This window comes from Vidua macroura, chromosome 7, assembly GCF_024509145.1.
Source record: "Vidua macroura isolate BioBank_ID:100142 chromosome 7, ASM2450914v1, whole genome shotgun sequence".
In the NCBI taxonomy this organism is placed as follows: Eukaryota; Metazoa; Chordata; class Aves; order Passeriformes; family Viduidae; genus Vidua; species Vidua macroura.
This window is the reverse complement of record NC_071577.1, coordinates 21191798-21218522: the sequence shown is the minus strand read 5'-3', so window position 1 is coordinate 21218522 and position 26725 is coordinate 21191798. Positions and strand designations below refer to the sequence as shown.

The following is a 26725-nucleotide window of genomic DNA, read 5'->3' as shown; positions in this document are numbered from 1 at the left end:
TGCAAAGAATTGCAAGCCTTGAGAAAAGAATATTTTGGTAGCGGAATTGTAGTAAAAGTTGGAATAAAGTTTCTGGAAGGTCTCTGGAAGGAAGGTTTGAAGCCTGAGTTTTAAATGCAGAGGTTCATGAATCAATGAAGTAGTATGATGTGAGGAGTATGGGAAAGTAAGATTGATTGATTATTTCTAGTGTTTCCAGATTGAAGGAAAAACGTTGAGGAAGCTGAAAAAGCAGAGAACTAAATGTTGTGGCAACAGTGTTGTTTAGAGGTGATCTTAAAAATGGTGTGAGAAAGATTGTGGTAGAGATGTGGAAGAGGCAGTAGTTTTGGAGAAATGCAGGAAACATAGAGACATCCAAGGAAAGTTCTCTTAAACTTGGATTTAAGAGGCTGTTAGCTTGTCTGAAAGTTGTTAGAGTCAGGTAACACAAGAAAAAAATGCTGCTGTTCAGATGCATAATAACTAATAAGGGGAAGAGTTAGGGAGGAAGCCCAGATATAGAAGCTTCCATTTCAGGATAAGTGATACTTGAATTCAACATTTCATTTTCCCCCAGGATTGTAGTTTCCCCCTCTGAGGCATCCCAACATGGACTATGATCATGATGTTGATAGCTCCTAATATCTGCCCCAGAGGAGGGAGTCTGCCAATGGGGGAAGGTAAGTATCTGTTTTTATTAAATATCAAATAGTTTTCTGAAGTTTTCAGTATTCATATTTTATGTCCAATAGGGTATAAAATAAGAGTATGAAAAGAAAATTTTGGAAAACTGAGTATTGAATAAAAACAGATTTACCTTTTCCATATAAGCAGACTCCCTGTCCCATCCTAGCTCTGCAGTAGTACTGTCTTCATCCATGGTTATATACTGCGAGTGTATTGGAAGGCTAAGTCTTATATTCCAGAGAGATATTTACAACACTCTGTGAGGTATTTTGTGGCACAAAGAAAGAATAAAATATACTTTAAAGAAAGTACAGTTTTTAAGCTGACGTTCTCTCATTCAGGTATGGGACTGAGTGCTGAGAATTTCTTTTTACTCTGTTTTAAAACCTCATCCTACATCCATCTGAAGTACCAGATTTTTTTTTTTTTTAAACCCAGAGGCACTGTTTTTTGGGGTTTTTTTAAGAAATTTAAAATCTGGTGTTGCTTTTCAGAAGAGTGGGAACATTAGTCCCAGTGTTCTTCACAAATTTCCCAGGCTTGGTAAGAGCATTCTGCCTACTCAAATTATATAGCAGGTGTAAGCAGATATGTATTGTTGTGTCCCTGCCTGAAACTGCTGCATGAAGTATTGGATATGCACTGTTCAGCTATGCTGTGTGTCACTGTGCACGCTCAGTGACAGATACAGTGTTGTGTTGTCTCCATGCCTGGTGTGCTCACTCAGAAGCGTTTGACATGTACCTAAACTTGTGTTCTCTGTTCTGTGGACAGAGGACTTCAGTCTTGCATAGTTACCAAGCTTTCATGGGCAGTCAAATCACACATTCAACTTCATAACAAGAGTTGAGGAAGAGAACATAAATGAGCATCATATGTTTGTTGCTGTAGGTGATGTGTAATACCTTACAAAATAGTTTAATATCAATATCACAAAATATTATAATATTTTAAAATATTTTATGATTCTGTGAAGGTAGTGTTTTATATCAATGCTTGTCAAATATATTGAATAAAACATATTACTTTTTTTTTTTTTTGTGACTTGCTTGAGTCTTGAGGAGAATCCTAAAATTTCAGTCTGGGAAAACTGGTTACTTGCCAGTAACTCTGGCAAGGAGGGGAATTCTGACATTTGATAATGGTGGAAATTTGAGGTAATTCCTGCTTACAAAGAGCACAAATGTCTGTCTTGCTTAGAATAGGCACAAAGCTATCCAGTGCAGTCTCTAAAGCTGCCACACTTCAGTGAAGATGTGAGTCTTCAAGGCAAGATGATTTTCAGTGTAAATGTTTTTGGATGCGTGCAGATGGGAGCACTTCATGCACTCCTGTTGGAATATATTATTTTCTGTGGAGTTATGTATCCTCAGGTGTAGTTGATTTCTAGGTATGGAGAAATAGTAGTATTACTTTCTTCTTTAGTCCTCCTATGTTATGGGAGTGAACACCACCTGTTGTAGTTGTAAAGCATAAATAATAACCTATTGAAAAATGAAGAGTCTTTATATTTTAGTTTTTTTAAAAACAGAGTTAATATGATTTATGCTCTATCAAGTGATCATTTCATGAACAGTTTTTTCTAGCAAAGGTCAGTTTGCAGCTTTGCAATCAGGAAACCGATCTGCTTGAAAACACAGCTGACAAAATGGAAAGCTCCTGGACTTGATTCCTATGTAGGTCCCCCACAGGGATCTACTATCAGTATGAGTAAAGGGGCAGAGTGAATGGACAGGAAAGGGGAAAGATGAGACTGTCTCTCCTGCTACCATCAGGAGCTAGTGCCTCCTACTCTCTGGTTATGGTAATTTTTGAATTAAAAAACCCCAGCAAACAACTTAGTGTTTGGCCAATCAGTGCATGTATTGCTTTGAAAGTAAGAATAAAGGATACATTATTGCTTCTATTTATTTTGTTTAGACCTTGGTAAAGTGTTGTTTAGGTAATAGAATTCATCACTTAATCATTAATTGTATTTTGTTGTTTTGGTATTTTAACTTCAGTTAAGTAGTAGTCTGCAGTGTTTCCCTTGGTTAAGTAGCTGTGTAAATATTGTGCAATTTGCTGTCATGCATTATAATCAGTGCAGCTATTACGGTAAGGTGATGTGATTCAATGCAATCAATGAAGATTGTACTCTGTGGTAGAATTTTACTGAAAACTTTCACTGGCTTCTCTGGGAGGTTCTTTTTATAGTTACAGACTCTGACACTCTGCAGTATTGGTGATCTTCATTTTCCCAGTGTTTAAAAAGAAATTATTTACAGAATGTGCTAAGATGTTTTTAAATTTTTGTTCCTGAATTTTTGTATGTGCAACCACACTGTTATTGTTCTTAGTTTTAGCACTTACTGCATTACACATGCCCTGCTTCGACTTTTTATGCAGATCAGTCTATCATGGATGTTTTGAAGCATAAATGTTTTCTAGAAGAATTATTATTTTGGACAATAAAATACGAGTTTCCACAGAAGATGGTGACTTTCTTACTCAACATGCTACCAGATCAAGATTATAAGGTACTTGGCCGTACTTCATTCAAACCTACGTATCTGTTTATATTCACATACTTTGTGTGTATTATCCCTTGCATGACACCATGTATGCTTATGTTTGAATAATAAGCAGTAAAATAATGCAGATCTTTTACCTTGTTTTGAGTATTTTATAAGAAATTCCTAAGTGTTTAGTATTTGAAAAGCAATGTAGGCAAAACAAGATGGATAAATCTGGAGCAGCACTATTAATTTTGATTTCATAGTTTATTTTCCTTTTTATCTGTTAGTACATGTTTGCATCTGTTGGATTTTGTTTCATTTTATTTTACTTTGTAAATTGTTTTTTATGACTTAAAACATGTGGATCGGCACTGTATGATTCTGTAGCGTGGTATGACTAGGGAATAATTGCAGTGATTTCATTCCTGTTTCAGTTATTGTAGTAGGCAGTGGTTTTTCTATATAGGCCATTACAGTGTGAGTGTTCTTGCTGCAGCTATGTCCTAGGTGATTTTGGCAGCCTTCCAGGTGCTTCCTTACAGAGTTTTGCAGTTGTTCCTATGAAGTATCCCTGGCCCAGAGTTGTGGAGACTGGATGTCATGTTCCTGTTTTAAATCTTGGTGTGCAGCCAGGTTTGGTTGTTTGCTTCACATGTTCCCAAGACCTAGTATACATAGCAATCAGGCTTAACATTTTGCTCTGATCGTGTCATACCCTTGAGCCATGCAAATATTTTGGACCTTCTCCATGCCTGCTAGGAGGAAAAAAATCAAGAAATTTTGAAGTCCAGGCATGCAGATTTCTTCCAAAATGTCTGTTGATAATGGGACAACCCTGTATTTGTGCCCCCTTAAAACCTTGCTGCATCAAAACAAAGGACATGAAGATAACTTGCAAGGAAGAAAAAGACAAGATATGGGCCTTGAGCACTACTGTGTCCATCTCAAGATACCATTTTGATTTGGGATACCAGCATAGCATCATCTTGGTCTTAGATTCAGCTAATACATGAGGAGATATTAGGACTTCTTAACTGATGATCCTTTGCTATGAAGCTTGAGTTCTTGATATTTCGACACACACATGGACATCCAGTTCTCCTGGTCCATTGCCAGCTAAATTCCTGCCTGTAAAAACACCCAGCTGCTAGCAGCATGCAGAAGAATCTGGTAAGTGTTCCTGTGTTTCCCTTACAACTGTACCATGTAGTAACATCAACTTGTAATGATTGTGGGATCTTTTTTCCTTTGATAATGAGCCATAGTCTTCAGTGACTTTCTTTATTCATTATCTTTCTTCACTCAGAATGGAGATCATGGTGTATTTGGTCTCTCTAATGATTGCCACCTTTAACTGGAAATAGTCCATTTTCTACCCACCAATACTGCATGCTCAGATTGAAAGGTTTTTATAAACTTTTTTGGTTGGTTGGTTTTTTTGTTACCAATTTCGTATTGTTTTTCATTAAACAGTTAATTCCTATGTTAAAGCTTTAGTAGAAGCACAAACACCAAGTGTTCAAAATTTTTTTAGAATCTGTTTAATTGTTGTGATTATCCAAATGGCATTTTTAAGTAGTAAGGAAACTCAGAGCAGGAAATATATCACATAGCAGTATTAGGGAAGCAGTAAACTATTTTTTTGCAAGATACCTTTGCTTTGTTGCAAAACTGTCAGTGCTGCATGAATTTTGAACATTTTTATGAGGCCTATGGTTAATTTACAAGGAGTAGCTCTGCCTTTTACATAGAAAAGAGAGAACATAGCATTTTGGGATGAGTTAGAAGAATGTTTTATCTTACATGCTTCCGTTTAGCTTTTTTGAAAGAAAAGCTTGTTTGCTGATTAATCATACTGCCTTCTCAAACAACAGGAATACCTCTAGGGATTTAAACTGTTCCAAATGGTCTCGCAGCTTTCTGCTACTTTCTTTTATCTACACTATGTGTACTGTTCTAATTTTTTCTACATCTGCTGTTGCACAATTTATCTGATTCTGTGTGAGGCGATTTAGCTCATTAAATCAGCAGAATTCTGCTTGGTTGGATTCCTGATAAACTGAGGGAGCTAGCTGGACACAGAGCACAGAGCTGGCTATCTGTATATGCTTTGAAATTGTTGAAATCTCTGACCTCCAGCATAAACATTTGAGAATCCATCATTGCCCTGTGTGGCAGTCACTGAAGCACTAGCAATCTCAAGTTATACAGATTTTCTTTTTTTTTTTTTTTTTTTTTTTTTTTTTTTTTTTTTTTTTAATAGGAAAACAATCTTCCCTTTAAGGATTCCCAGTACTGAAAAGAGGTGTTGAAAGGGGTGGGCTGAAACCCTGGGTTAACTAGCTCTTCCCTCTCTCCCCACTTTGGCAAATGAGAGAGATAGCACAACAAAAAGTGTGGTCTTTGCCTTACAGATTTGTGCTTGAGGCATCCCTTCCATCACTCTCTGACATTTGAAGCTTGGAAGACTTAAAAGTGAAGAAAAATTTATTGAAGCTTCCAAGAAATTAAAGGTGTTATGGTGTGGACAAGAGGAAAAACAAAAGGCCCAAGAAAGAGACTTTCATGTGACCAAGGAGAAGACAAAGAATATGCCATAAACAGGAAGATGGTGGAAGAGTGTAAATCATCCAAGAGCAGAGCCTTGCTGAAATCTTGCTGAAAAATGCAAAAGTATCTGGTGGACATCATGAATCAACAAACATAATTAATAGAAATGCTGTGCCATGTCAAGCACCTCCCATAGTGACTCTTGGGGCAGCTATTAGAGCAATAGGACTTTACTAACCCCTGGATATGCTGTTCTACAAATTCTGTAGAACAGTTTTTCTACTGGAACCTTAATTTTAGTGCAGCATTCACCTGGCAGAAATACTTTGATCTTAGCATTGAGAATATAAACATGGGAGACATAAGTTCTAACTGAAGCATGGGGGTTGGTGTTAGTCTCCAAAGAGTTCTGGGATTGAAGTTGAGTGGTCACCAAGAGAAAAAGCTAGCTGAAAAATTAACTTTGTTTTTCTATAGGCAGAAATTTAAAAGCTGCACAAGAGAGTAAGTCAGTGAAGATAATTAGATGCACAGAAAGCATGTCTGTCTTAGGAACCATTTCTTGCAGAAGGTTGGAAGCTGAGTATTTGGAAATGTGTTATGACAGAAATTGCATTCTTGCTGCATTCTATATTTTTCCTTATTTGTGTACTTAGCTTTGGCCACTGAAAGAAAGGATATGTGGATGGACTGATTTGGCCTACTATAGCTGGTGACTGCATTTTACTACAGAATTTCAGTTTCTTAACTTCTGGAATGAGTTTAGTTTCTTCCTCTCAAAATTGGAAAGGGTTGTATTTGTTTGTTTAACTTTCTAGTGAATGTAGGAGTAAAACTTCTGTCTTTCCTTTAGTTAAATGTTTTCCAGAGTCTCTACCATTATACTGTAGTGAGGACAAATTTACAGTACTTTCAGAAGTTCATTCTTGTAAATGATTGAGGCACAAAAAATTTTGATGTATGCCAATATAAACTAAAGAAAAAAAAATGCAAGCTTTTTCCTTAGAGAAGGACCTTGTTTTTGCAGTCAACTTGAATTGAGTGTGCTGTGTAAAACAAGTAAAACATAGTTTCTTCATTACAGAACCCAAAAATCCTATTTAAACATAATACAGTGTGAAGAAGTAATAGATAAATAAAGTATTCTTGTTTACTAGCAGCGTTAATATACTAACTTCTTAAAATACCTGCTACATAATTTCTGTCTGAGGCTTAATGTGAATTAGTGTGTAATTAATATTAGTGTGAATGTCTTGATGATAAGTGCTAATGCCAGTGATGAAAATTGTTTCAAGCCTTTAAGTTAAAGGAAATTATGTGACGGGAATATCTATAATACCAGAATGGTATTTTATTAACTTTGCTTTGTATTGAGAATATGTTGTGCCAAAAATACTTTAGCTGCAAACAGTTACCATTGTTAGGTGCTATATGTGGAACATACTTTCAGTTATTATACAGGTTTCCATCACCGTGGACAGGTATAGGAAGGGGAGGGCAGGTTAGGTATTCTTGCAGTGTTTCCTGCAGTGATATCCCCATTCTCACCCTGGTTCAGTTTCTTGCATCAGCAACTCTATCTTTGGGGGTATTTGCTGGGAGAAGTTTCCTTACCTAACAGCACAATTATGTCATCATGTTTTTGAAAGTATTTTTTAGGTGATAATAACATGGTAGTGCCATAATAAAAATATGGGAGCACTGAATCTAAGGCAGATCAAATAAAGTAGTGATCTGTATACAGTCTGGTGAAAGCATGGCTGCTGAGGGTGGTTTTAAAATTTCTAATTCTGTGCTTATGAAAGGTTAATACTTCCAGAAGGAATAGGCAAGGGATTTTTAGACTTTGGATTTGTATCACTACACAGCTTGTCTTCTTACTAAGCCAAGCAAGTCCAGATGGTGTTAATTCAGAACCTAAAGTACTAAGTGAGAAGTGATTTCAAAGCTAGCAGATATTTTCATGTATGTGCAGTGAAAAGGTTGATTTATAATGCATTTTGAGGCTAATGGAGTGGATCACAGAACTGTACTAGGATTTATAGATATATGTACAATACTTTTAAATACTGATCTGGTTAAAAAAAAATATTAACAGTTGTGTGAAGAATAACAAAGCTGCATAATTAATTTAGTTTCTGAGGGAAAAGCACTAGAGGTTTATTTAAAAAGTATAGGATGCTGTGACGGTAGAAATGAAAATCAGTATAGAAATGTCTTGCTTGAAAATGAATTAAAACCTTACTTCGTGGTTAGATGGCTGCAAATGATAAGGCAGCTTTGTAAAGCACTACTAAACTAATTGTTCATCGTGTATCATTTGAGGATGTCCTGTTGTAGGATGCACAAATTTAGGATAAATTAATTATTAGAACTTTACTACTTTGATGGGCATGCTGCAACATTATATTCCTTGTTTGAACATTCCTGGGTTATCTTTCATGTGGAAAGTATAGAATGAGAAGATTGGATTCTGGGGAAAGGTAATAAAATTAGCAGCCTAAGATACCCCTCCCTGTAAATAGGTCTTTTCATTTGGTCTGTTTCTAGAAAACAGTCATTGCTTTTGGTTTGTCATAGCAACTGGTGTTTCCCAGGGTATGTTGATTGTGCATTCATAAAGGAATATTTTATAATGAAAGAAAGCTATAGGTTTTGTATGATGCTTATTAATGTCAAAATTTCTTTATAATTTGCAGATTGCTTTTACAAAAACATTTGTTCAGCATTATGCTTTTATTATGAAAACACTGAAGAAAAGCCATGAATCAGACACCATGTCTAATAGAATTGTGCATATCAGTGTTCAGTTGTTCAGCAATGAAGAACTAGCACGCCAAGTAACAGAAGAATGCCAGCTGCTGGATATTATGGTCACTGTTCTGTTGTACATGATGGAAAGTTGCCTTATTAAAAGTGAATTGCAAGGTAGGTTTAGTTGTTTGTTTCTTTCTTTTTATGAATAATAAATTGATTATAGAGGAACTTTAATCTTTCTTTGGTGGTCAAATCCACCTCTCTGATGCCTTTCAAAAAATGTACAGGATCTAGCAATATATGGTAGAGGATGAGTCTCAAAATTCCCTGGAAATATAAAGGTAGTTATCAGAAGTGATACTAATATTTTATCCTTTGGTTTGTATGGGTTTTTTTTTAGGAATGTTACGTGGTTTAGAATGCAAGTTATTACCTTGCTACTACTTAATTTGTTGTGTGAAGTGCATAAACAACTATTTGAATGAAAAATTACATACACAAATTGAGACCTGCAGTATTTAAAATTGTTTTAATTTTTAAAACTTGTGATTGCCTTGATAAAATTTGATATAATCAGAGGAGAACAATTTAATAGTTTGTCAATACAACCATTTGATCAACCTTTTTTTGATAAAGTGGCAGTTTGAATTTGAGCTATTTGTAGACTGTATAACTTTAGTGAAAACAGCTGTTCGGTTTTCACCCGCCTTGTTTTACCTGTCCTTATATGAAAATGGCACAATTGAATCTTGCTGACTTCTGTCATTCACACTTTTACATGCCTGACAGACTGGAGACCTCTCAGCCCTCTTTATCCTAGTTTGAATCTGAAAGTAGCCCTTAGACAGGCTGAGTGCTGCTGCTAAATAAGTATCACGAACTTCTGCATGAAATTGTATTTTTTTTCCCCCAAAGTATCTTTGTCTCAGAGTCCAGTCTATATATAGCCTAAAGCAAAATGACTGCAGAAAAGGGAAATCCTCACTCATCTAGCTATCAGGAGTGCCCTCATTCAGCAGCACTTCAATATGAAAATATTTTCTTTGCTGTACATAGACTGCTTTACAATATTAAAAGGAAAATGGTGAATATTTAACCATTTGTATATCAGGTGATTTTTGCTAAATCAACGCCATATTGGTGGAATGTAATTTAAAACTATTTCTAAGCATCTTTTGAGCGTTACTTTTTGCTCAGTATGGGATGCTGCTAGCATGGTGATAAGGTTCTGTAATGGGTCAGAATTGCAGTACAGCAGAAAAAGTCTGTGACTATGATTAGTAATTTTCTGAAGAATCTTCCTGGTAATTAATGAATATAAATTGGAGCTGGTAAGCTAAATATTGTTAGATATATTTGTGATATATGTGTGAGAAAAGACTTAGCCTTGGAGCAGTTATTCCACTCTTCTATTACTCTTTTCCTAGCACCAGTGATTTTTCTAAGCTAAGATACCATTATAGAATTAGAGAATCTTTTATGTTGGTTGTTGAGTCCAACAGTAAACCTAGTACTGCCAAGTCCACCTCTGGGATATGTCTGGTTCTTTTCAGTGTTTTCACAACATTTCCCCCTTGCTGCTTTATATGTGAGGGGTTGGGCATACTGTAAATGGACAGAAAAGAAATAATAAAATTTGTTACTGTGGTTTTGCCCCCTCATATTCTCAATGGCTTTCTTTCGCAGTTCTTTGGGCTTGTATCTTGTGTTTAGTTCAAGTTATATTTTATAATGCTGGAAATAGTGAGAAGTCTATGCAGATGAGATAAATTAAGAAGAATTTTGTTTGGAAGAGCCATAGCTGTGATGGTTTTCCTAATGTGCTGCTTTCCAGAGGTTATGATACTGTTCAAAGTTTAAGTGACACCTGCTAAGTGGGATCTGTGTAGGTCAGTCCATGATGAAAAAACAGCCTCAGGTACCATGAAAGAACCATTTTAGTTTCCTGCAGTTTTCTCTGTGTGTCTGACCCCAGGATTACAGTGCATCCTAATTGATATTTTTGCATTCTTTTGTAACTTTATTAATAAATGAAAGAAATTACTTTGTCTTCACCTTTTGTTTTGGTTTTTTTTCTTTTTTAAATCTAGATGAAGAGAATAGTTTACATGTTGTGGTGAATTGTGGGGAAGCACTACTGAAGAATAATACTTACTGGCCCCTGGTTAGTGATTTTATAAACATACTTTCACACCAAAGTGTGGCAAAGAAATTTTTGGAAGATCATGGTCTTTTGGTAACATGGATGAATTTTGTATCATTTTTTCAAGGTATGTGACTTTTATAACCAGTACTAATACAAGGATGTTAAGACAGTTAATGTTCACTGTAGCAAAATTCCTATAGTGCTGTATGTATATATTTAATCTATTAGTATTCCCCCAAGATTGAAAAGAACAGTATATTCTAGAAAACAGATTACAAAAATTATCTAATGGATCTTTCTCTTGTGTGAAGTAGTTGAAGAGCAGTCACATCACACTTAGTCGACTGAGATCTGTGGTGCAAGAATTCTGCGGCTGTACTTAAAGTATAGACCACAACAGTAAACCAAACTGCTTTACTGGTGAAGTTCTAAATTTAAATATACAGGAAATTAATCTCATAAATCTGGATCTTTTTCTAAGTGTTGCTGTAAATGAAAATTTTTTGATTATATAAAAAAATATTTTAAGATGGTGTATCTCAATGCTGATAAATGTTTTGCTTAGAAAGAGGACCAGCATTCAGATGTTCTAATTGACTTAATAATTCAAAATAGAAGTTAATGTCCCCTGAACAGCAAGGACTGCAATTAACCAGTCTTTTCTGGTATATTTCTGTTCAAACTTTGTTTTATCAAATATTCTTCCACTAGATAAAATAGATTCTTAGACTTCGTGGAGTTGTTTTTAGAGGTGTGTAAATGCATAATACTAACAAGAATTCATTCCATTTAGCCTTAGTTAAATCTTGGATTGTATAACTCTGCTTAAATTTTTGAAGGTATGAATTTAAATAAACGGGAGTTAAATGAGCATGTGGAGTTTGAATCACAGACATACTATGCTGCCTTTGCTGCTGAGCTGGAAGCCTGTGCCCAGCCAATGTGGGGTCTGCTGTCACACTGCAAAGTTAGGGTAAGGCTAACATTTCTTTGTCATAATTCTTGCTTTTATTTATGACTTATTCTAGAATTCTCAAACCTGAAAAGGCTGTCTTTTGTGTTTGAAAAGACTTTGGTTTGGATGTCTTTGTCTATTTAAATAACATAAAACACAGAATCAAATCAGATTCTGTGTATAGTGAGTGTAGAATTCATGCTTGTACACAATTTATTGTCTCCAGTTCTGGGACTACAAGTTCGGGATGTGTGCAGTCATTTCATATGACTGTACATATGGAATAACTTCTAATCTAATGAAGAACTTGGTAAATGTCTCTGAGTCATTCTGCCTTTGTTCAGTGGGAACGGAGCTACATAAGTCATCCTAATGTGATTCTAATGTTGGCTGTGTCTGTGAATAGACACTTCATTATGATGGGAGATGGAGTAATTTATGGGTTTGTGTGGTTCTCCTATTAATTTGAGGTGAAAACCTCTTGGGTTCTGACATCAAATGGTCTCCAAACTAGAGCAAAGACTTGCTGCTATTTGCTAGACTGTAAATTATATTAAGTTACAGCAAAAATAGAATCCATCAGCTTTTAGGAATACTTAACATACGAAAAATACATTTTACTGTTTTTCTATGAAATAAATACTTGTGTTCAAAATTAGTTTATTAAGATAATTAATAGTGTCAGTGAGACACTACTGGTTGGATTGAACTGCACACTGAGAAACTGCACAAGCAGTCCATGTGATTTTAGAACAGTTTGAATCAGGCAGTTGTAAAAGCCTTTCTGTGATGTAAATTACACTGGTACATTATGAATTTGTCAATTTATGAGTTTACATTGGTTTTTGAAAACAGAATTACAGCTTCTGGCTGTTTGAAGTGCTCCTTTCATTTTTGCTTAGGGATGAGATGTTCTTTTTTTTAAGGCCATGCTCCTTCCTTCACCAGTTGTCTTATCAGTCATGTCTTCAGCCACATTTGAACCTTTTAGTCATTATCAATAAATCTGAAAGTGCTAAAGGAATTTTATAGCTTAGTTGTTGCACATACTTAGTGAAACCTGGTGGGTTGGAAGCTCATGTCTCACATGATAGGGAAAGCCAGCAGAGCCTGTCCTTCATAGGGTGTGGAGCAACAGGATGGGAACATGGCTGTTGTATTTCCTGACAAGAAAAGGTGCCTGACTGAAATAGTTGCCACTTGTGCAACTTTTGGCTGGCCTGAGCACTGCTGCCTTTTGCATGAGAAGCGTGTCATTGGATATCCTGAGAGTGTGAGGCAAGTCTGGAGTCCGTATTTAGGGGGAAGTGAAGATTAAAGGAAAAATCTATTAAGAAAAGAGGCTTTGCAAGTTCTGCTGATCCCAGAGCAATTTGGTTGAGCTTCTTTTCTCCTTTTTCTTCTTGCACATGACTGCTTCTCTCCTGGAAGGCAATGTACAGCTCTAGTCCTGACACATGATTTAACCTGAAATATAGTGTAGTTTTATGGCATTGTTACACAGTTACATCATACAATGATAACAAGGTTTGCTTACTGTTGAAATCTATGCAGTATTGTGGTGTCATATCATTTAGGGTGTTTTGTGTTAGCCAGCTGTAAGTATCTTTTGAGTAGATAGAACTTGTAGGCCATTAGCTATTATTTTTGGTTACATGGAAAGACTTTCTTTTTTGCTTACAGCTCTAAATTATGGGTAAAAGTAAATGGATAAATTAAATAACAGTAGGCACTGGGACCACCTAGAGAGCGAGTTTTGTGAGGAGCAGCTGAGGGAGCTGGGGTTGTTTAGCCTGGAGAAGAGAAGGCTCAGGGGTGACCTTACCATTCTCTATAACTCCCTGTAAGTAGGGTGTAGCCAGGTGGGAGCTTGCCTCTTCTCACAGGTAACCAGCAAAAGTACAAGAGAAAATGGCATCAAGCTGCAGCAGAGGAGGTTCAGGTTGGGCAACAGGAAGAATTTCTTCATGGAGAGAGTGGTTAAGCATTGGAGTGGGCTATCCAGGAGTAGTGGAGTGGAGCCCCAATCCCTGAAAGTGTTCAAGAAACAACTGGACCTGGCACTTGGTGCTGTGGTTCAGTTGACAACGTATTGTTCAGTCAATGATCTTGGAGGTCTTTTCCAACCTCAGTGTTTCTGTGTACTGTAAAAATATTCTTGAAATAATTGTATTTACTTGTAGTAGGAAAACAATGGCACTTAAAACTGTTTTGGCTCATACACGTGTGCTGGTTTCTCTTAACTGCAGGAAACACAAGAATACACACGCAATGTTGTCAGATATTGCCTTGAAGCACTTCAAGACTGGTTTGATGCTATCAACTTTGTAGATGAGGTAAATATCCTTAGTGAATTTAAACAAAGCACTGTGAAAATCTGATTAAATTTAAAAGGTGATACACTCCCTACACCCAGCCCCCTCTCCTTAATTTAAGTGACTATTCAAGCTAGTGATCAAAAAAGGATTGCCTTGCTGAAATTAGAGTTTGTAGTTAATACTTACAATGTTATGTCCTAGGACCCTTTTTTTTTTCTGTAGTCTTGGTGATTTAGATTTGCTAGTACAAGCTTAAGCTGTGAGTTTTAAAAGCAGTGCTATGGATACACTACTGTTGTGCTGTATGAAGAGCCAAATTAAGTAGGGGCAAAACAGAAGTCCTCTTCTGCTTTGACAATTGAGGAGCAGCTTTACCACTTGGCAAGTGATACTTAGTCAACTCAGTGCCATTAGCTTCTGGGGACTCAGTAAGAGAGAAACTGCCTGTCTGAGGGAAACTTCTGAATAATCAGAAAGACAGGGGAATGAAGTACTGCTGTGTTAGTCGAAAGTAAGTCTATCAAATGAAGATGTATAAGATACTGTCTTTGGCGGTTGTGTCAAAGATATTTGTATGTTTGTTTTTTTTTCAATATATTATATTAAAGACCTTTATTTTACTTTCAGCCAGCACCTAACCAAGTTACTTTTCATTTGCCACTGCACCGTTACTTTGCCATGTTTTTAAGTAAGGTAAGCACATGTTGTAGTTTCACAGAAGATGGTAATTCCCTGTTGAATGTAATCATTCAACACAACTTATGCTTCTTTTGTTTCTAGGCTGTTAAATGCCAAGAACTAGATCTGGATACTATCCTACCAGATCAGGAGATGCTGATGAAACTAATGATTCACCCACTTCAGATTCAGGTACAGGCACACTTCTAACTTAACAATATTAAGTATGTCTTAATTGTGGAATATAAAAATAAGCAGTATGTGACAGTTATAACTACAATACACCAAGTAGTTATGGTAACTTTTTTTTTCCCCTTCCTATTTCCAAAATTAAAAATGGGACATTAGTTATCATACTCTGAGAAGCACATAATAATAGTATTCACTATAGCTCTTCCAAAATGGTAGGAAGGACCAATCCTTTGAAAACATAGAATTATAATGTGAACAGAACGGAGTGCAGGTTGACAAGAAACCCAAATCTGGAAATTTTGTATTTTAAATTGAGAGTGAGTTCCAGAATGGATGCACAACATTTTTATTTGCAAATTTGGACTTAATTGTGCATAAGTGGCAGTGAGTAGTATTTGTAATCACTGCTTTTAGGTCTAATCTCTTTTTAATCCTGATGCCTTAATTTTTGGTTCATTTTGGTACCACAATACTTTCATTTTGAGTTAGTTTCAAGATTTTAAGGAATAACTACATGTATAAATCATGTTATTTGTCTTTGATTACTTCCATTATCTGAAATATGCTCTCATATGAAAGTATAGTATCTGTTTCATAAACTTGCAGTGCTTCTTTTTATCTCTTACTCTCCAGGAGAAGTAAATTAGTATAAAGAAGTCTAATATAAAGTAGTATATAAAAAGTCTAATAAAAATTAGTATAAAGTAAAGTTGTAGTATGTATGCATGTATATGTGTGATGGTAGTGAATAAAATTGTGAGAGGACTGGAGCACCTCTGTTATGAAGGCAGACTGAGAGAATTGGCATTGTTCACCCTGGAGAAGAGAAGGCTCCGGGGACACCTTAGAGTAGCCTTCTACAGGGGCCTACAAGAGAGCTGGGGGCAAAGTTTTTAGCAGGGTCTGTTGCAATAGAACAAGGCTAGTGGGTTTAAACTGAAGTAGGGTTGATTTAGATTACCTGTAGTACCTTTTTGCTATGAGGTTGGTACAACACTGCAGCAGGTTGTCCATGGAAGTGGTAGATGCCCCATCCCTGGGAACATCCCAGGTTAGATTGAATGGGGCTCTGAACAACCTGACCTAGTTGAAGATGCCCCTGATCATTGTAGGGGGATTGGACTAGATGACCTTTAAAGGCCCCTTCCAACTCTCCAAGAAAGCCCCAGAGGGACTTCTACAATGACATGTAGTGACAGGACAAGGGGCAATGGCTTTAAGCTGAAAGAGAGTAGTTTAGATGAGATATCACAAAGACATTCTTTGCTGTGAAGGTGGTGAGATATTGGAACAGGTTGCCCAGAAAAGTCAAGGATACCCCAACCCTGGAAGTGTTCAAGGCCAGGGTGAATGGGGCTTTAAGCACCTGGAAAGTGTCCCTGCCCATGGCATAAGAGTTGAAAATCTTTAAGGTCCCTTCCAGTTCAAACTGTTCTATGATTTCTGTTTTTCTATGATATACTGATGATTTGCTAACATTGAACTGAGTAGCTGAACATCTCTGAAATGTTTATAACTTTTTATGTTCCCTGTACAGGCAAGTCTTTCTGAAATTCACAGCAATATGTGGGTTAGAAATGGTCTACAAATTAAAGGACAGGCTATGACTTACGTGCAGTCGCATTTCTGCAATTCAATGATTGATCCTGACATTTATCTGCTGCAAGTAAGTTATGTTTTCTGAGAAGCCAAGCCAATATTATTTACCTACAAACTATTGAATAGAATTAATTTAATAGAATTAATTTATTCTCTTTTCTACAGGTCTGTGCCTCTAGACTGGATCCAGATTATTTTATTTCATCTGTTTTTGAAAGGTAGGACTAAAAGATGAATGCTCTTGTTCAGTGTTGTGCTAGCTGTTGTGCTAATTTATAGCGTGTAATAGAAAAATTGCATATCTGATACATATCTTCAGTGGAAACAACTCTGCCTAGCGAAACCTAACACCTAAGGGCTCTACTGAAGGAGGTATCTCTTGATTTTAAACAGTTTAGGCTTTTGATTTACAAGGCAGTAGTGAAGCTTCAGATATTTGTTTTCTGAGCATCTTTAGGATTTTTAAAGTTTCATATGTTCATATGTTAGGATATTCTATCCTGAAGAAATAGATAAATAGAACTGCAGTTTTAAGAGACACAGAATGTTTACTTTTCTGGAAAAAAAATCAGGGTTTGAACACCAATTAATATGCATTTGTTTTTATATGTTGATTAATATAAGGTGTTTTCATGTTGAGTGAATGTCACTATAGCACATTCCACTGATAGTTAAATAAAAACTGAAATTTAAAAAGCAGAGGGTTTTCATGTATGTTTGTTTGTACTTTGGGTTTTCATTTGGGCTTTTGTATTTCATTTTAGGTTGTTGTGAGTGCTATCCTGAGTTTATCACTATATTTCACATTGGTGTTTTAATGATGGAGAATGCTTAATTGTTGTTTCTGACTTTCCTGTTTGCTATGTAGATTTAAGGTGGTAGATCTGTTAACGATGGCTTCACAGCATCAAAATACAGTTCTTGACTCAGAGCATGAAAGGTCCATGCTGGAAGGAGCCTTAACATTTTTGGTCCTTTTGTTAAGTCTTCGTTTACATTTAGGTAAGAATCACTAATTTAGGAATATCTGTATGTAAATAACATTATTATGCCTTCATTTATATTCAGCACTTAGTAGATGCCTTAAAGCTGTTTAACCATATAGTAACTTAAAGCATTCAATACTCGGTTTCATCTTTGCCAGTTACTGAATTTTAGTCCCTTATGAAATAGAAATAGATATAATACATAAAAGTGGAGAAAAATGGCTTTAATGGAAGTAGATGATTTGTGTAGGTGATGACATGAAGATTCTGTATCTTTTCCAGAAAGACAGCATTTTGAGTTTATACTGGTATTTTCTGATAGATCCTGTGCCTTTCAGAATAATTGCATGCCCCCCCCTTTTTTTTTCCCTTGTATTTTTATGGCACTGTATCATTACTTAATATTAATTTATATCATGTTTGACATGCTTTTAATGTCAAATGAAAACTGAATGTGTCTTAAAATCATGCTGTTTTAACAGCTTTTTACATTTCATTGTTCTAGGAATGACAGATGATGAGATCCTCAGAGCGGAGATGGTAGCCCAGCTGTGTATGAATGACAGGACACACAGTTCATTATTGGATCTCATATCCTTGGAATTTATTCACTAATGTGCCTGAATGAGAATGACAGGTGCCTGGATAGTAGTGAGGCTTGAACAACGTGCTTTTAGGTTACATAATTAAAAAACTGTGTGAAGGTGTGTTTGTAAATACTTATTTTATATATATACACACACAATATATGCTGTATATACTTACTAACAAAGGCATTTGCTCCAATTTTGGTTTTTCTTACAATAAATACAATACTTTTTAATAGTTTACTTTTGATAAAAAATGCTGTACTGGTTTTTAGAAGTCTTTTAGGTGTGAGGTAAAACGTGTTTTCCAATGATGTTGTAGAAAGTTTAGCAAAGCATCACATTTGTATGGATTTGAACCTTTTATTTTTGCTAAGGTTATGCCAATATAAAAAGAAGGCATTCTACATTATATTGGCTTTTGCTATCAAGAGCTGAAAATGCAAATAATAGCATTCCTGCATGTTGCTTTGACATTAGAGTGAAGTGCATGTGTTATAGGGAAGGAATAGCAAACTCTAAGTCCTTCTGCACGGGCATAGGGTTCATGTCCCTGGACAGCTGACTATAAATACACAGGTTTTCCTGCTATCACTCTTAGGCTGTGTAGGCAAATTAAATAGCTTGTTGTGGTTGCACAGAGGAACTTGCAATCCAGGGATAGGCAATGAGCAAAAATATTAGGAATAGGAAGATAGGAAAGGATGAGATTGAGACTAACAAATGCATAATAAGAATTATTATTATAATATGCTCTAGTAACTCAGTCAAGTATGTAAAATAAGTGATTACTTAGAACAATTCACTTAAGTGAATGACTTAATTATATAAAATAAGTGAATCATTTATATAAGCAATCACTTATCACTGAGCAGAAGTTTACTTACTTCTAAGTGTTACTTGTGTTTTAGGGTAATGTCAGTAGGTCAGTTAAGTATTGCTACCAAAAATGAGAATTATGGAATCCAAGATGCAGAATTATTTATTGTGTTTATGGATCCTGAACTATTTGCTTGCCTTTTCTGCACTTGAATGTAAATGCAAAATATTCTTCCTATGAAGAGAGACAAAGTATTTGTAAATAAATAACAGAAACTTTATATACACTACAGGCAGTGTTTTTTATTTCTCATTAAGTACTAACAGCTTGAGTCAGGTATGTAGCAAGTCTTAGATTCTCTGCAGTAACAGTTAGTGTTCTTAGCAGCTGGAGCATACAGACCTCTTGTGGTAAGCACAGAACACTGCTGAGATGCGGTCTGAAATGACTGGTGGAAAATACCAAGAGGGAATGAAATTCTGTGTCCTGCAACTAAATTAACTTTGCTTTCCTTAACATAAGCATTACATTCCAGAAAACCCTAATCCTAAAAGTGGTATTATTCCAGGAAGCTTAAGCTTTGAATCAGTCCTGTCAGCAGTTGCTGACTTTAAAGCCCCTGTTTTTGAACCTGGAGGTTCCATGCAACAAGGAATGTACACACCTAAAGGTATGGTAATCAGCATTCTCTTGAAACATAGTCATTGGTAAGATGCCTAACTAGGGTTTGTTTGGTTTTGTTGTGGTGGGCTTTTTTTTCCTTAAAGAACCCAAAAAGCAAACCCAACCTACTGATGTTGAAAACTCCACCCCATCCTCCAAAACTTGACTTTTTCATTATTGTCCATTGCTTATATTTAAGAGCATTGCTAAAGACTATCAGTAGTCTTAAATAAATTGATTTTGATCTAGAGTGAAAATGAGCTTCTCATACTAATCAGGTACCCTCAGAAAGCAAAGGAAAATACAGAAATGAAAAATTATCTTATTTGTATTTTACTGATCTGCATACTTAATTATTCCTATGATTTAAATAAATATGATGTATATTTAGTAGAGTTTAGAACTGTTTGCGCTAATGAAAGACATTTTCTTTGAACTTCTGTACCTTTTGCTTTTTGACTATTAAAGATACCATGATATGTAATTCTTCATTTTATGGGGTTTTTTTTGCCTTTTTTTTTTTTTTGCCTTTTTTTTTTTTTTTTGCATTTTTTTGCATTTTTTGCAGTCAGTAGTGAGGGCCTAGAAAAAAGTTCAGGCTAGACTTGTTATAGAATATTATTCTGTAATTTTACAATGCATACAGTGCAAAAATGACAAGTTTCTTTCCCTGACCAGCTTGTCATTTAAATTGGACTCAGTACAGCATTGGTATATCAAAGGAGAGAAATAATTTAAGAACTCAGTGTTCCATTACTGTGTCATGTCACTAAGCAGATAAGCCTATAGAAATCTGAAATGCTCCATGTGCTCTGGTTGTGCTTCAGGCTAATGGCAAAGCTGAAGAGAGGTTAACTCCTTCCTCCCTCACATACCTCACTTGAGAACTGGGAAGGTTAGAGTAGCAATTTTGAAGCCATTTGGTTTCATGGAATTTTTTGGGGGGAGTGGTGGTTAATGTAGGTACTAGTATTGTAATAACTTGTTTGCCAAGTTTTGTACTGGGAGATTGAAGTGTCAATAAAGCTCTTTTATACAAATTAACAACTACTGAAGTAATTTTGTGAAACCAAAATTTTGGAAATTGATTCATCGTGGTTCTTTGATGTGTAATTAGGCAGGTTAACACTCATGTATGTAAAATAACTTAATTTCAAAGTTACATAAGCTACATTTCCTTATGTCCTCTCCGGTTTCTGGAGCTCATTACGTGCTGGTCTTTTTCATAACACAATGTGAAGGAAAAAGAGATGGATTATGCTGTTTTTAATTATAACAGTTCATATATAGGGATTCTAATGCTAGATTACAGTGTTTGGAGTTTTTTGTATTTTTTTTTTAACTTAGGTAAACTATTTATTCCAGAGGTAAACTGTCTTAAGTATCTCACCTATAGCATTGAATAATGAAGTGATTTATAACACTATACAGATTCCCTTTTTCTCAAAGTAATAAAAGCTGAAAAATTTTCTGCAGGGATAAAAGCTGACATGGCTTTCTTTACCCTCTTAAGTGTTCACATTCCCTGTAAGATTATACAGGTTCTCAAACTCTTTGCTTTTAAGAATTGTATTTTGTGGCCTGTCATAGCTAAAGCAAGTCATGATCAGATCAATGCCCTCTAATCCTCTAATCCCTTGTTTCCCTAAATTTCAGGGGGTGGAATCTACTTTATGTTCACAGATCCCTAGATTTTGCTTCCATTAACCATCATTTAAAAAAACAAAATCAACCCAAACCAACTTCCAGAGCCAGGTTCTTTCTACACACTGTAGATTCGTGTGCTAAAGATGAGCTGTATGTGCATTTCCAATATTCACTGTATGGTTCACTCAGTCCTTTTTTTCTCATTATGCATTAGCAGCCCAAACAAACTTGGTGTGTGTTTCAGACTGCAATACTAAATTCTGTTCAGAAAAAATGTGGGGTTTTTTTCATGAGCTAAATTTGATTGTATTTAATACATAATTGAAATTTTGCTGGGTGTTCTCCCTCAGCAGTCTGTGAGGATATGTTTAGAACTGTTGGCCTTAGCAGGAGTTAATATATAGACGATAGACCACTAGGTGTGAGTATAGGCACTTGCCTTCCTGCCTGGAGAAAATGAATCTCAGAAGTGTGGTAAAGCTGCTTATTTCTGCCTGTGGAAACTTTGAAGAATGTTGTAAGCACTTGTGTTATATTACGCCTGCTGGTGGAGCTAAAATTCTGTATCCACTGGGTTTCTTCCTCATTTTGGGGTCATTGAATCTTGCCTTTATTTTTTTGTATTATGAAAGCTAAATACTTCAAAACAATTCATAGAAATAATTCTTAATTTGGCTTTAGATTGGAACTTAGTTTTGTTTTTTAATAATTTGTAAATAGAAAAAAAAAAAGGCCATCAAATGGGATATTTTCATAGGCTGTTTAGACTTTTCTGTTTGTGATTGCTCTGAACAGCCACTCTGGATGTCACTTTAGAGCTACTAAATTAAATGGATGTGACTAAGATTTTAATGCTGAAATAATGCATAGATACTTGTTATAAAACAAAGACATATTTGTAAAGGATTGATCGCAAATATCATTTGATACGAAGCTTGACCTTTTTTGATACTGAACAAGAAATCGTGTTGTTGCAGCAATTTTGTTCACTACACTTAATGGTAAAATATCATCTACTTTCTAACACCTCCAGAGTCTTTACTTCCTACTTTGAAGAGGCTTGTGCTTATCATGTACGAAGTGAAAAATAATGTAAGCCTTTTCTCACAAGTACTTGGAAATTAAAAAGAGCAAAACAAGATGCATACAGAAATGATGTTTTGGGGGTTGTTTAATAGAATTTTATTTTTTTATTTTTGAAACCAATCAAAATTTTGCAAAAAATATTTTTATAGTTTGATAAAGAGTGGTAATTATTAGTATAGAAAGTATTGTTAGTAAGAATCATTATAAATTCCTGTAGTTTGCCAGGAAAAATTATGTAATAGAAATGACATAATTAAAGCTAGTTAAGAAGAGAATCTAAAATAAGTGGTAAGGTCTTTAAAGAGAATGTTAATATGTAATTTCTTTTAAACAACAGCTGAAGTTTGGGATAAGGAATTTGACCCTGTCATGGTAATACTTCGCACAGTTTACCGTAGAGATGTACAGTCTGCAATGGACAGATACACAGCATTGTAAGTTGGATCATTTTTAGAAATGCAACATTGTACTCTTGCTCATTCCACAACAAAATTTTTGTTTTCAGTGCCTGGTAATGCTAATCACTTTGTCAGTGTTTCCAAGCCCCAGATTTGTTCTTGAGTAAATAGTCTATAAATTGACAAGCAATATCAGAGTTTTGGTGATCTTAGTCTGTTACTCTTCCATAAATACTTAAAAATACCCCTGGAGGGCCACAGACATAGTAGTGACTATCATCACAGATAAAATACTTAACCAAAGATATTGTTTAAAAATAATTTACAACTTACTTGAAGGAGTCTTATGTATTTTTATTTCGTTTACTCTTAGGTACACAAAGCAAAGTTTATCTATAGCATTGGCAGATTTCTACATTATTGCAGTGTTTAATAGTAGTTTCAACATTTAACATTTGTTTCAACAGCTTAAAGCAAAGTGGCAAATTCCCTGGAAACCCATGGCCTCCTTACAAGAAGAGAACACCACTACACCCAAGTTACAGAGGTCTCATAAAGCTTTTGCACTGTAAAACTCTGCACATCGTGCTTTTCACACTTCTTTACAAGGTACAGTCATGATTTGCATTAAGTGCATTGGTTTACTTCCACATTTTTTACAGAAGTTCTTTGAAGCATGACTTTTTAAAGTTTCTTTGGAGTAGTCAGGTTCCATTTTATATAATATTTTTGGTTTTGGTTTTGTTTTGTTTTTCAAATCTAGTATGAGTTTTTTTCCTATCACTTTGATTATTTCATGAATGATTGTTTCATATATACACACACTAAGTCAGTACCCAAGTGGATGAAAGTTCCTGTTCTACTTTGAGGAACACTATATTAACTATCAGAGTTGCCCTTCAGATTGTTCTTCCATGATGTTTTCAGGGAGCACAGTGGCATGAGTGGTGTTCCTTTGGCTCCTATTTCAGAACTTTAAGGCATCAGCAGTGGCTGTTCAAAAATACACAACTTTAATGGCTTTAAATCCTCAATGTCAAATAAGTTACATAACTGCAGTTGTTTCTAACATGATTTACCAAATACATTCAGACTTTTGATAATGTTATAGCAACTGTTTTTCATGGTTAATTGGTGTTTGGTTTTAAGTTATGTTTGGTTTTATCTTTGATAGTTTGTTGCTGTCTTCAAGAGAAGCACATCCTTTTTGAAGAGTCCATTCATCAGAAAATGGACTTTGAATCTGTACTTAGAAAGTGTTTTCAAAGCAGTGTGCTGCAGAGGCAAATGAAGGACTATAAAAATTGCTTTGTTTGAGTAGTGGTTTTCCTGGGCAGACTTTTCTATTTGTGCTCTTCTAAGGGCTCCCAGCTTACCTAAAACTCATATTTTATTTCACTGTTAAATTTCTGTTGAATAGAAAATATCTGTTGTACTACAGGAAGGCTGGTGAAAGTAGAGCTTGGGACTACATAGGAGATCAAATAATGCTTTGACATGGAACCAAAATGGAGAATATAGGGAAGGAATGCATCATCTTTTACTGTCTTGCTTGGACATCTTTGGCCACTTTTTCTCTTAATCCATTAAGAACCTTCAAGGGCTTAAATCTTAAGAATCTTAGCCATTACTGCGTAGCTGTTTTAGCTGGAATACCAAATACTTTCCCACCAGATTTATGGATGGTGGAAAATACATAGTAGTTGATTTTGTAGGTTGGCTTAAATAATGCCTGTTCTCTTTGTGAAATTTTGCCAATTCATGACAGCCTTTATTTTATCTCTTGGCTTTTGGGACTTCCTGTGGAAGAACAGTAAACTCTATTTGGTGATGTTACTTTTCAGAAGCGTTGGTCAATATGACTTTTGATTCCAACTGGTACAATTACATGTACTCTTCATATTAACAGAATACTGAGTCCTCTTTTTAGTTAAATAACCTCTATCATCTCAGATTTGTTCGGGCTTGATTAAATCAGCTCCTCAGTCACTTTTTAGAAAAGCTGTTGTAAAACAATATTACTTTTAACAACTTTGTCTGTCTGATGTTTCTAATGGCTTTATCTACTTAGAAAATTCATCAATTCAAAACCAAGTAATATTTAAAACTTTACTTGGCTACACTCTAAAAATACTAATTTGTATAGTAGCCTGTCTACAATGAAATTTTAAGCATTTTTTTCTCACACGCTTTTTTGGTAACTTGCATTTTTTTTGCCATTTTCTTTCCTTTAGTTCAGAGTATTCTCAAGAGGAAAGTTGTCTTGGTTTTTAATTTTAGTACTGGTTCTTCCTCTCAATGCATTGAAAACTGTATTAGAAGAAAGATATGGGCATTTATTAATTTAAAGATAAGGTCATTTATTATTTGTAACTAAAAAAGATTATGTGAAGGTGGTTATGAGCTGAATTGATGTTAACCTTTGTGGTATTCCCAGTTATGCCAGCATTGCTGATAGGACTAGGACCTTGTGAGGCCTTTGGTGATTGATCACATGAAAAGGGGAGGGAAGGCTGGGAGCAGCTTTTTGCATGTAATTGGCAGTAGTGGTGTCTGTGCAGCTGTACCTGTCACTGGTGTTAAAGTCAATTGCAGCTTGAGCTAGTAATAGCTTTAAGGTACAAATTTGTTTGACTGGAAAGACATAAAATCAAATTTTGCTTTTGTGGTGATGATAAAAGGTTAGGTTTTTTCTAAATCTCAAAATAATTTAAAATAAAATTTAAAACAAACAAAAAATCCACAAAAACGGAAGCGTCCAAAATGTGTTATCCAGAATACTCTTTCTTAAGTTTAGATGTACTGAAGCTTTAATCTTCTATGATGTGTCTCTTTTCCTACCTAGATATTAATGGATCATCAGAATTTATCAGAGCATGTGCTTTGCATGGTTTTATATTTGATTGAGCTGGGGTTGGAAAATTCTCCTGAACAAGAATCAGATGAAGAGGTAAGAATAAATACCATCATTTTCTTCAAAATACATAGGTGTTTTTTAATGATTCATATTCTTTAAAATTAGATTTTACCATAGTAGTTAGAATAAAGCATCTTTATTAACTTATATGGGGAACAACTAATAAAAACAATAAAAACCATACTGTTGTGAGCAAGAGTATGGTATCTTGTTTTGTTTTTCAGCAGTTTCTGTATATGTAGTCTGACAACACAGATTGATTAGATCTTTACCACTGTCTAAATTAGTACTAGAAATTGTGCAAAAAATTCTAAATCATTTTGTCTAAAAATCTCTAAATTTTTACCTGAAACCCTTATCACTGAGCATTTTATTGCTACAGATCTGTATCTTTAAAAATACATAAGTCAGAATTTTAATTCTACTTTTAATGATATTTGAATATAAAGAGTCATTATTTTTGTGATTCCAGATTCCCTTCTATTACCATAGTTTTTTTAACTGATCAACACTGCTTTTTTACTAAGAATTTGCCACTTTTTTTCCCAGAGATTGACTTCTGCATAGTTCTGATTTTTTTATATTTATCTTTGATTGTACAGTTTAGGATTACTCTCTGGAGTTCCTTTTACTTCTGCTAGCTAGCACTAATGGCTGTATTTGATTATATTCAAATAAAATACTTAGACCTGTGTATTTATCAGCCCTGTGGCCCTCATGGGACTCACATCAGTTATCAAAAATTTTTAAAGGTATATTAGCTTTGTTGAGGTACATGATGTTCAACATACTGTTCCTATCTCATGGAGATATTATGGCCTCTGTAATACAGTTACAAAAGCAGCACAAATTATTTTAATACAAGGAATTTGATAAGAGGAAGTATACCACAGTTCTCTTAATTGTTTTAGGAATCTGCAGGTGGACAAGAGCGTTGCCACGATAGTTGGTTTCCAGGTAGTAATTTGGTTTCTAACATGCGTCACTTCATTAATTATGTCCGAGTAAGAGTACCAGAAACTGCTCCTGAGGTGAAGAGAGAACCACCTGCAAGTACAAGTTCTGATGGGTTAGCTTCATCACAAGTAAGTAGCTGCAAATACCAGATTCTCTAGGTTAGTTAAAGTTGTTGCCTGTGTTGGCATTTTTGTTAGTTTTGTTACTGTTTTTACTAATTCCTTAGGATATTTTTTCCTTCAGTTATTTTTCCTATATCTACTGATAGCAGAAATAGAAGTTATTTCAAATGATGCCTCCTT

The 26725-nt window shown here is 35.2% G+C and overlaps 1 protein-coding gene across 1 annotated transcript in view; it reads left to right on the top strand.

Annotated features, from left to right (window-relative positions):
• Positions 1-26725, top strand: part of UBR3 (ubiquitin protein ligase E3 component n-recognin 3) — a 102547-nt gene that overhangs the window by 18870 nt on the left and 56952 nt on the right. Inside the window, exons 7-22 of the mRNA XM_053982631.1 lie at positions 3058-3188; positions 8417-8645; positions 10565-10744; positions 11460-11593; positions 13825-13911; positions 14521-14586; positions 14674-14763; positions 16301-16429; positions 16528-16580; positions 17231-17364; positions 17854-17939; positions 19284-19425; positions 22489-22585; positions 23017-23158; positions 25395-25499; positions 26378-26551. Coding sequence (XP_053838606.1) covers positions 3058-3188; positions 8417-8645; positions 10565-10744; positions 11460-11593; positions 13825-13911; positions 14521-14586; positions 14674-14763; positions 16301-16429; positions 16528-16580; positions 17231-17364; positions 17854-17939; positions 19284-19425; positions 22489-22585; positions 23017-23158; positions 25395-25499; positions 26378-26551 — 1979 coding nt within the window. The remainder of the gene's footprint in view (positions 1-3057; positions 3189-8416; positions 8646-10564; positions 10745-11459; positions 11594-13824; positions 13912-14520; positions 14587-14673; positions 14764-16300; positions 16430-16527; positions 16581-17230; positions 17365-17853; positions 17940-19283; positions 19426-22488; positions 22586-23016; positions 23159-25394; positions 25500-26377; positions 26552-26725) is intronic.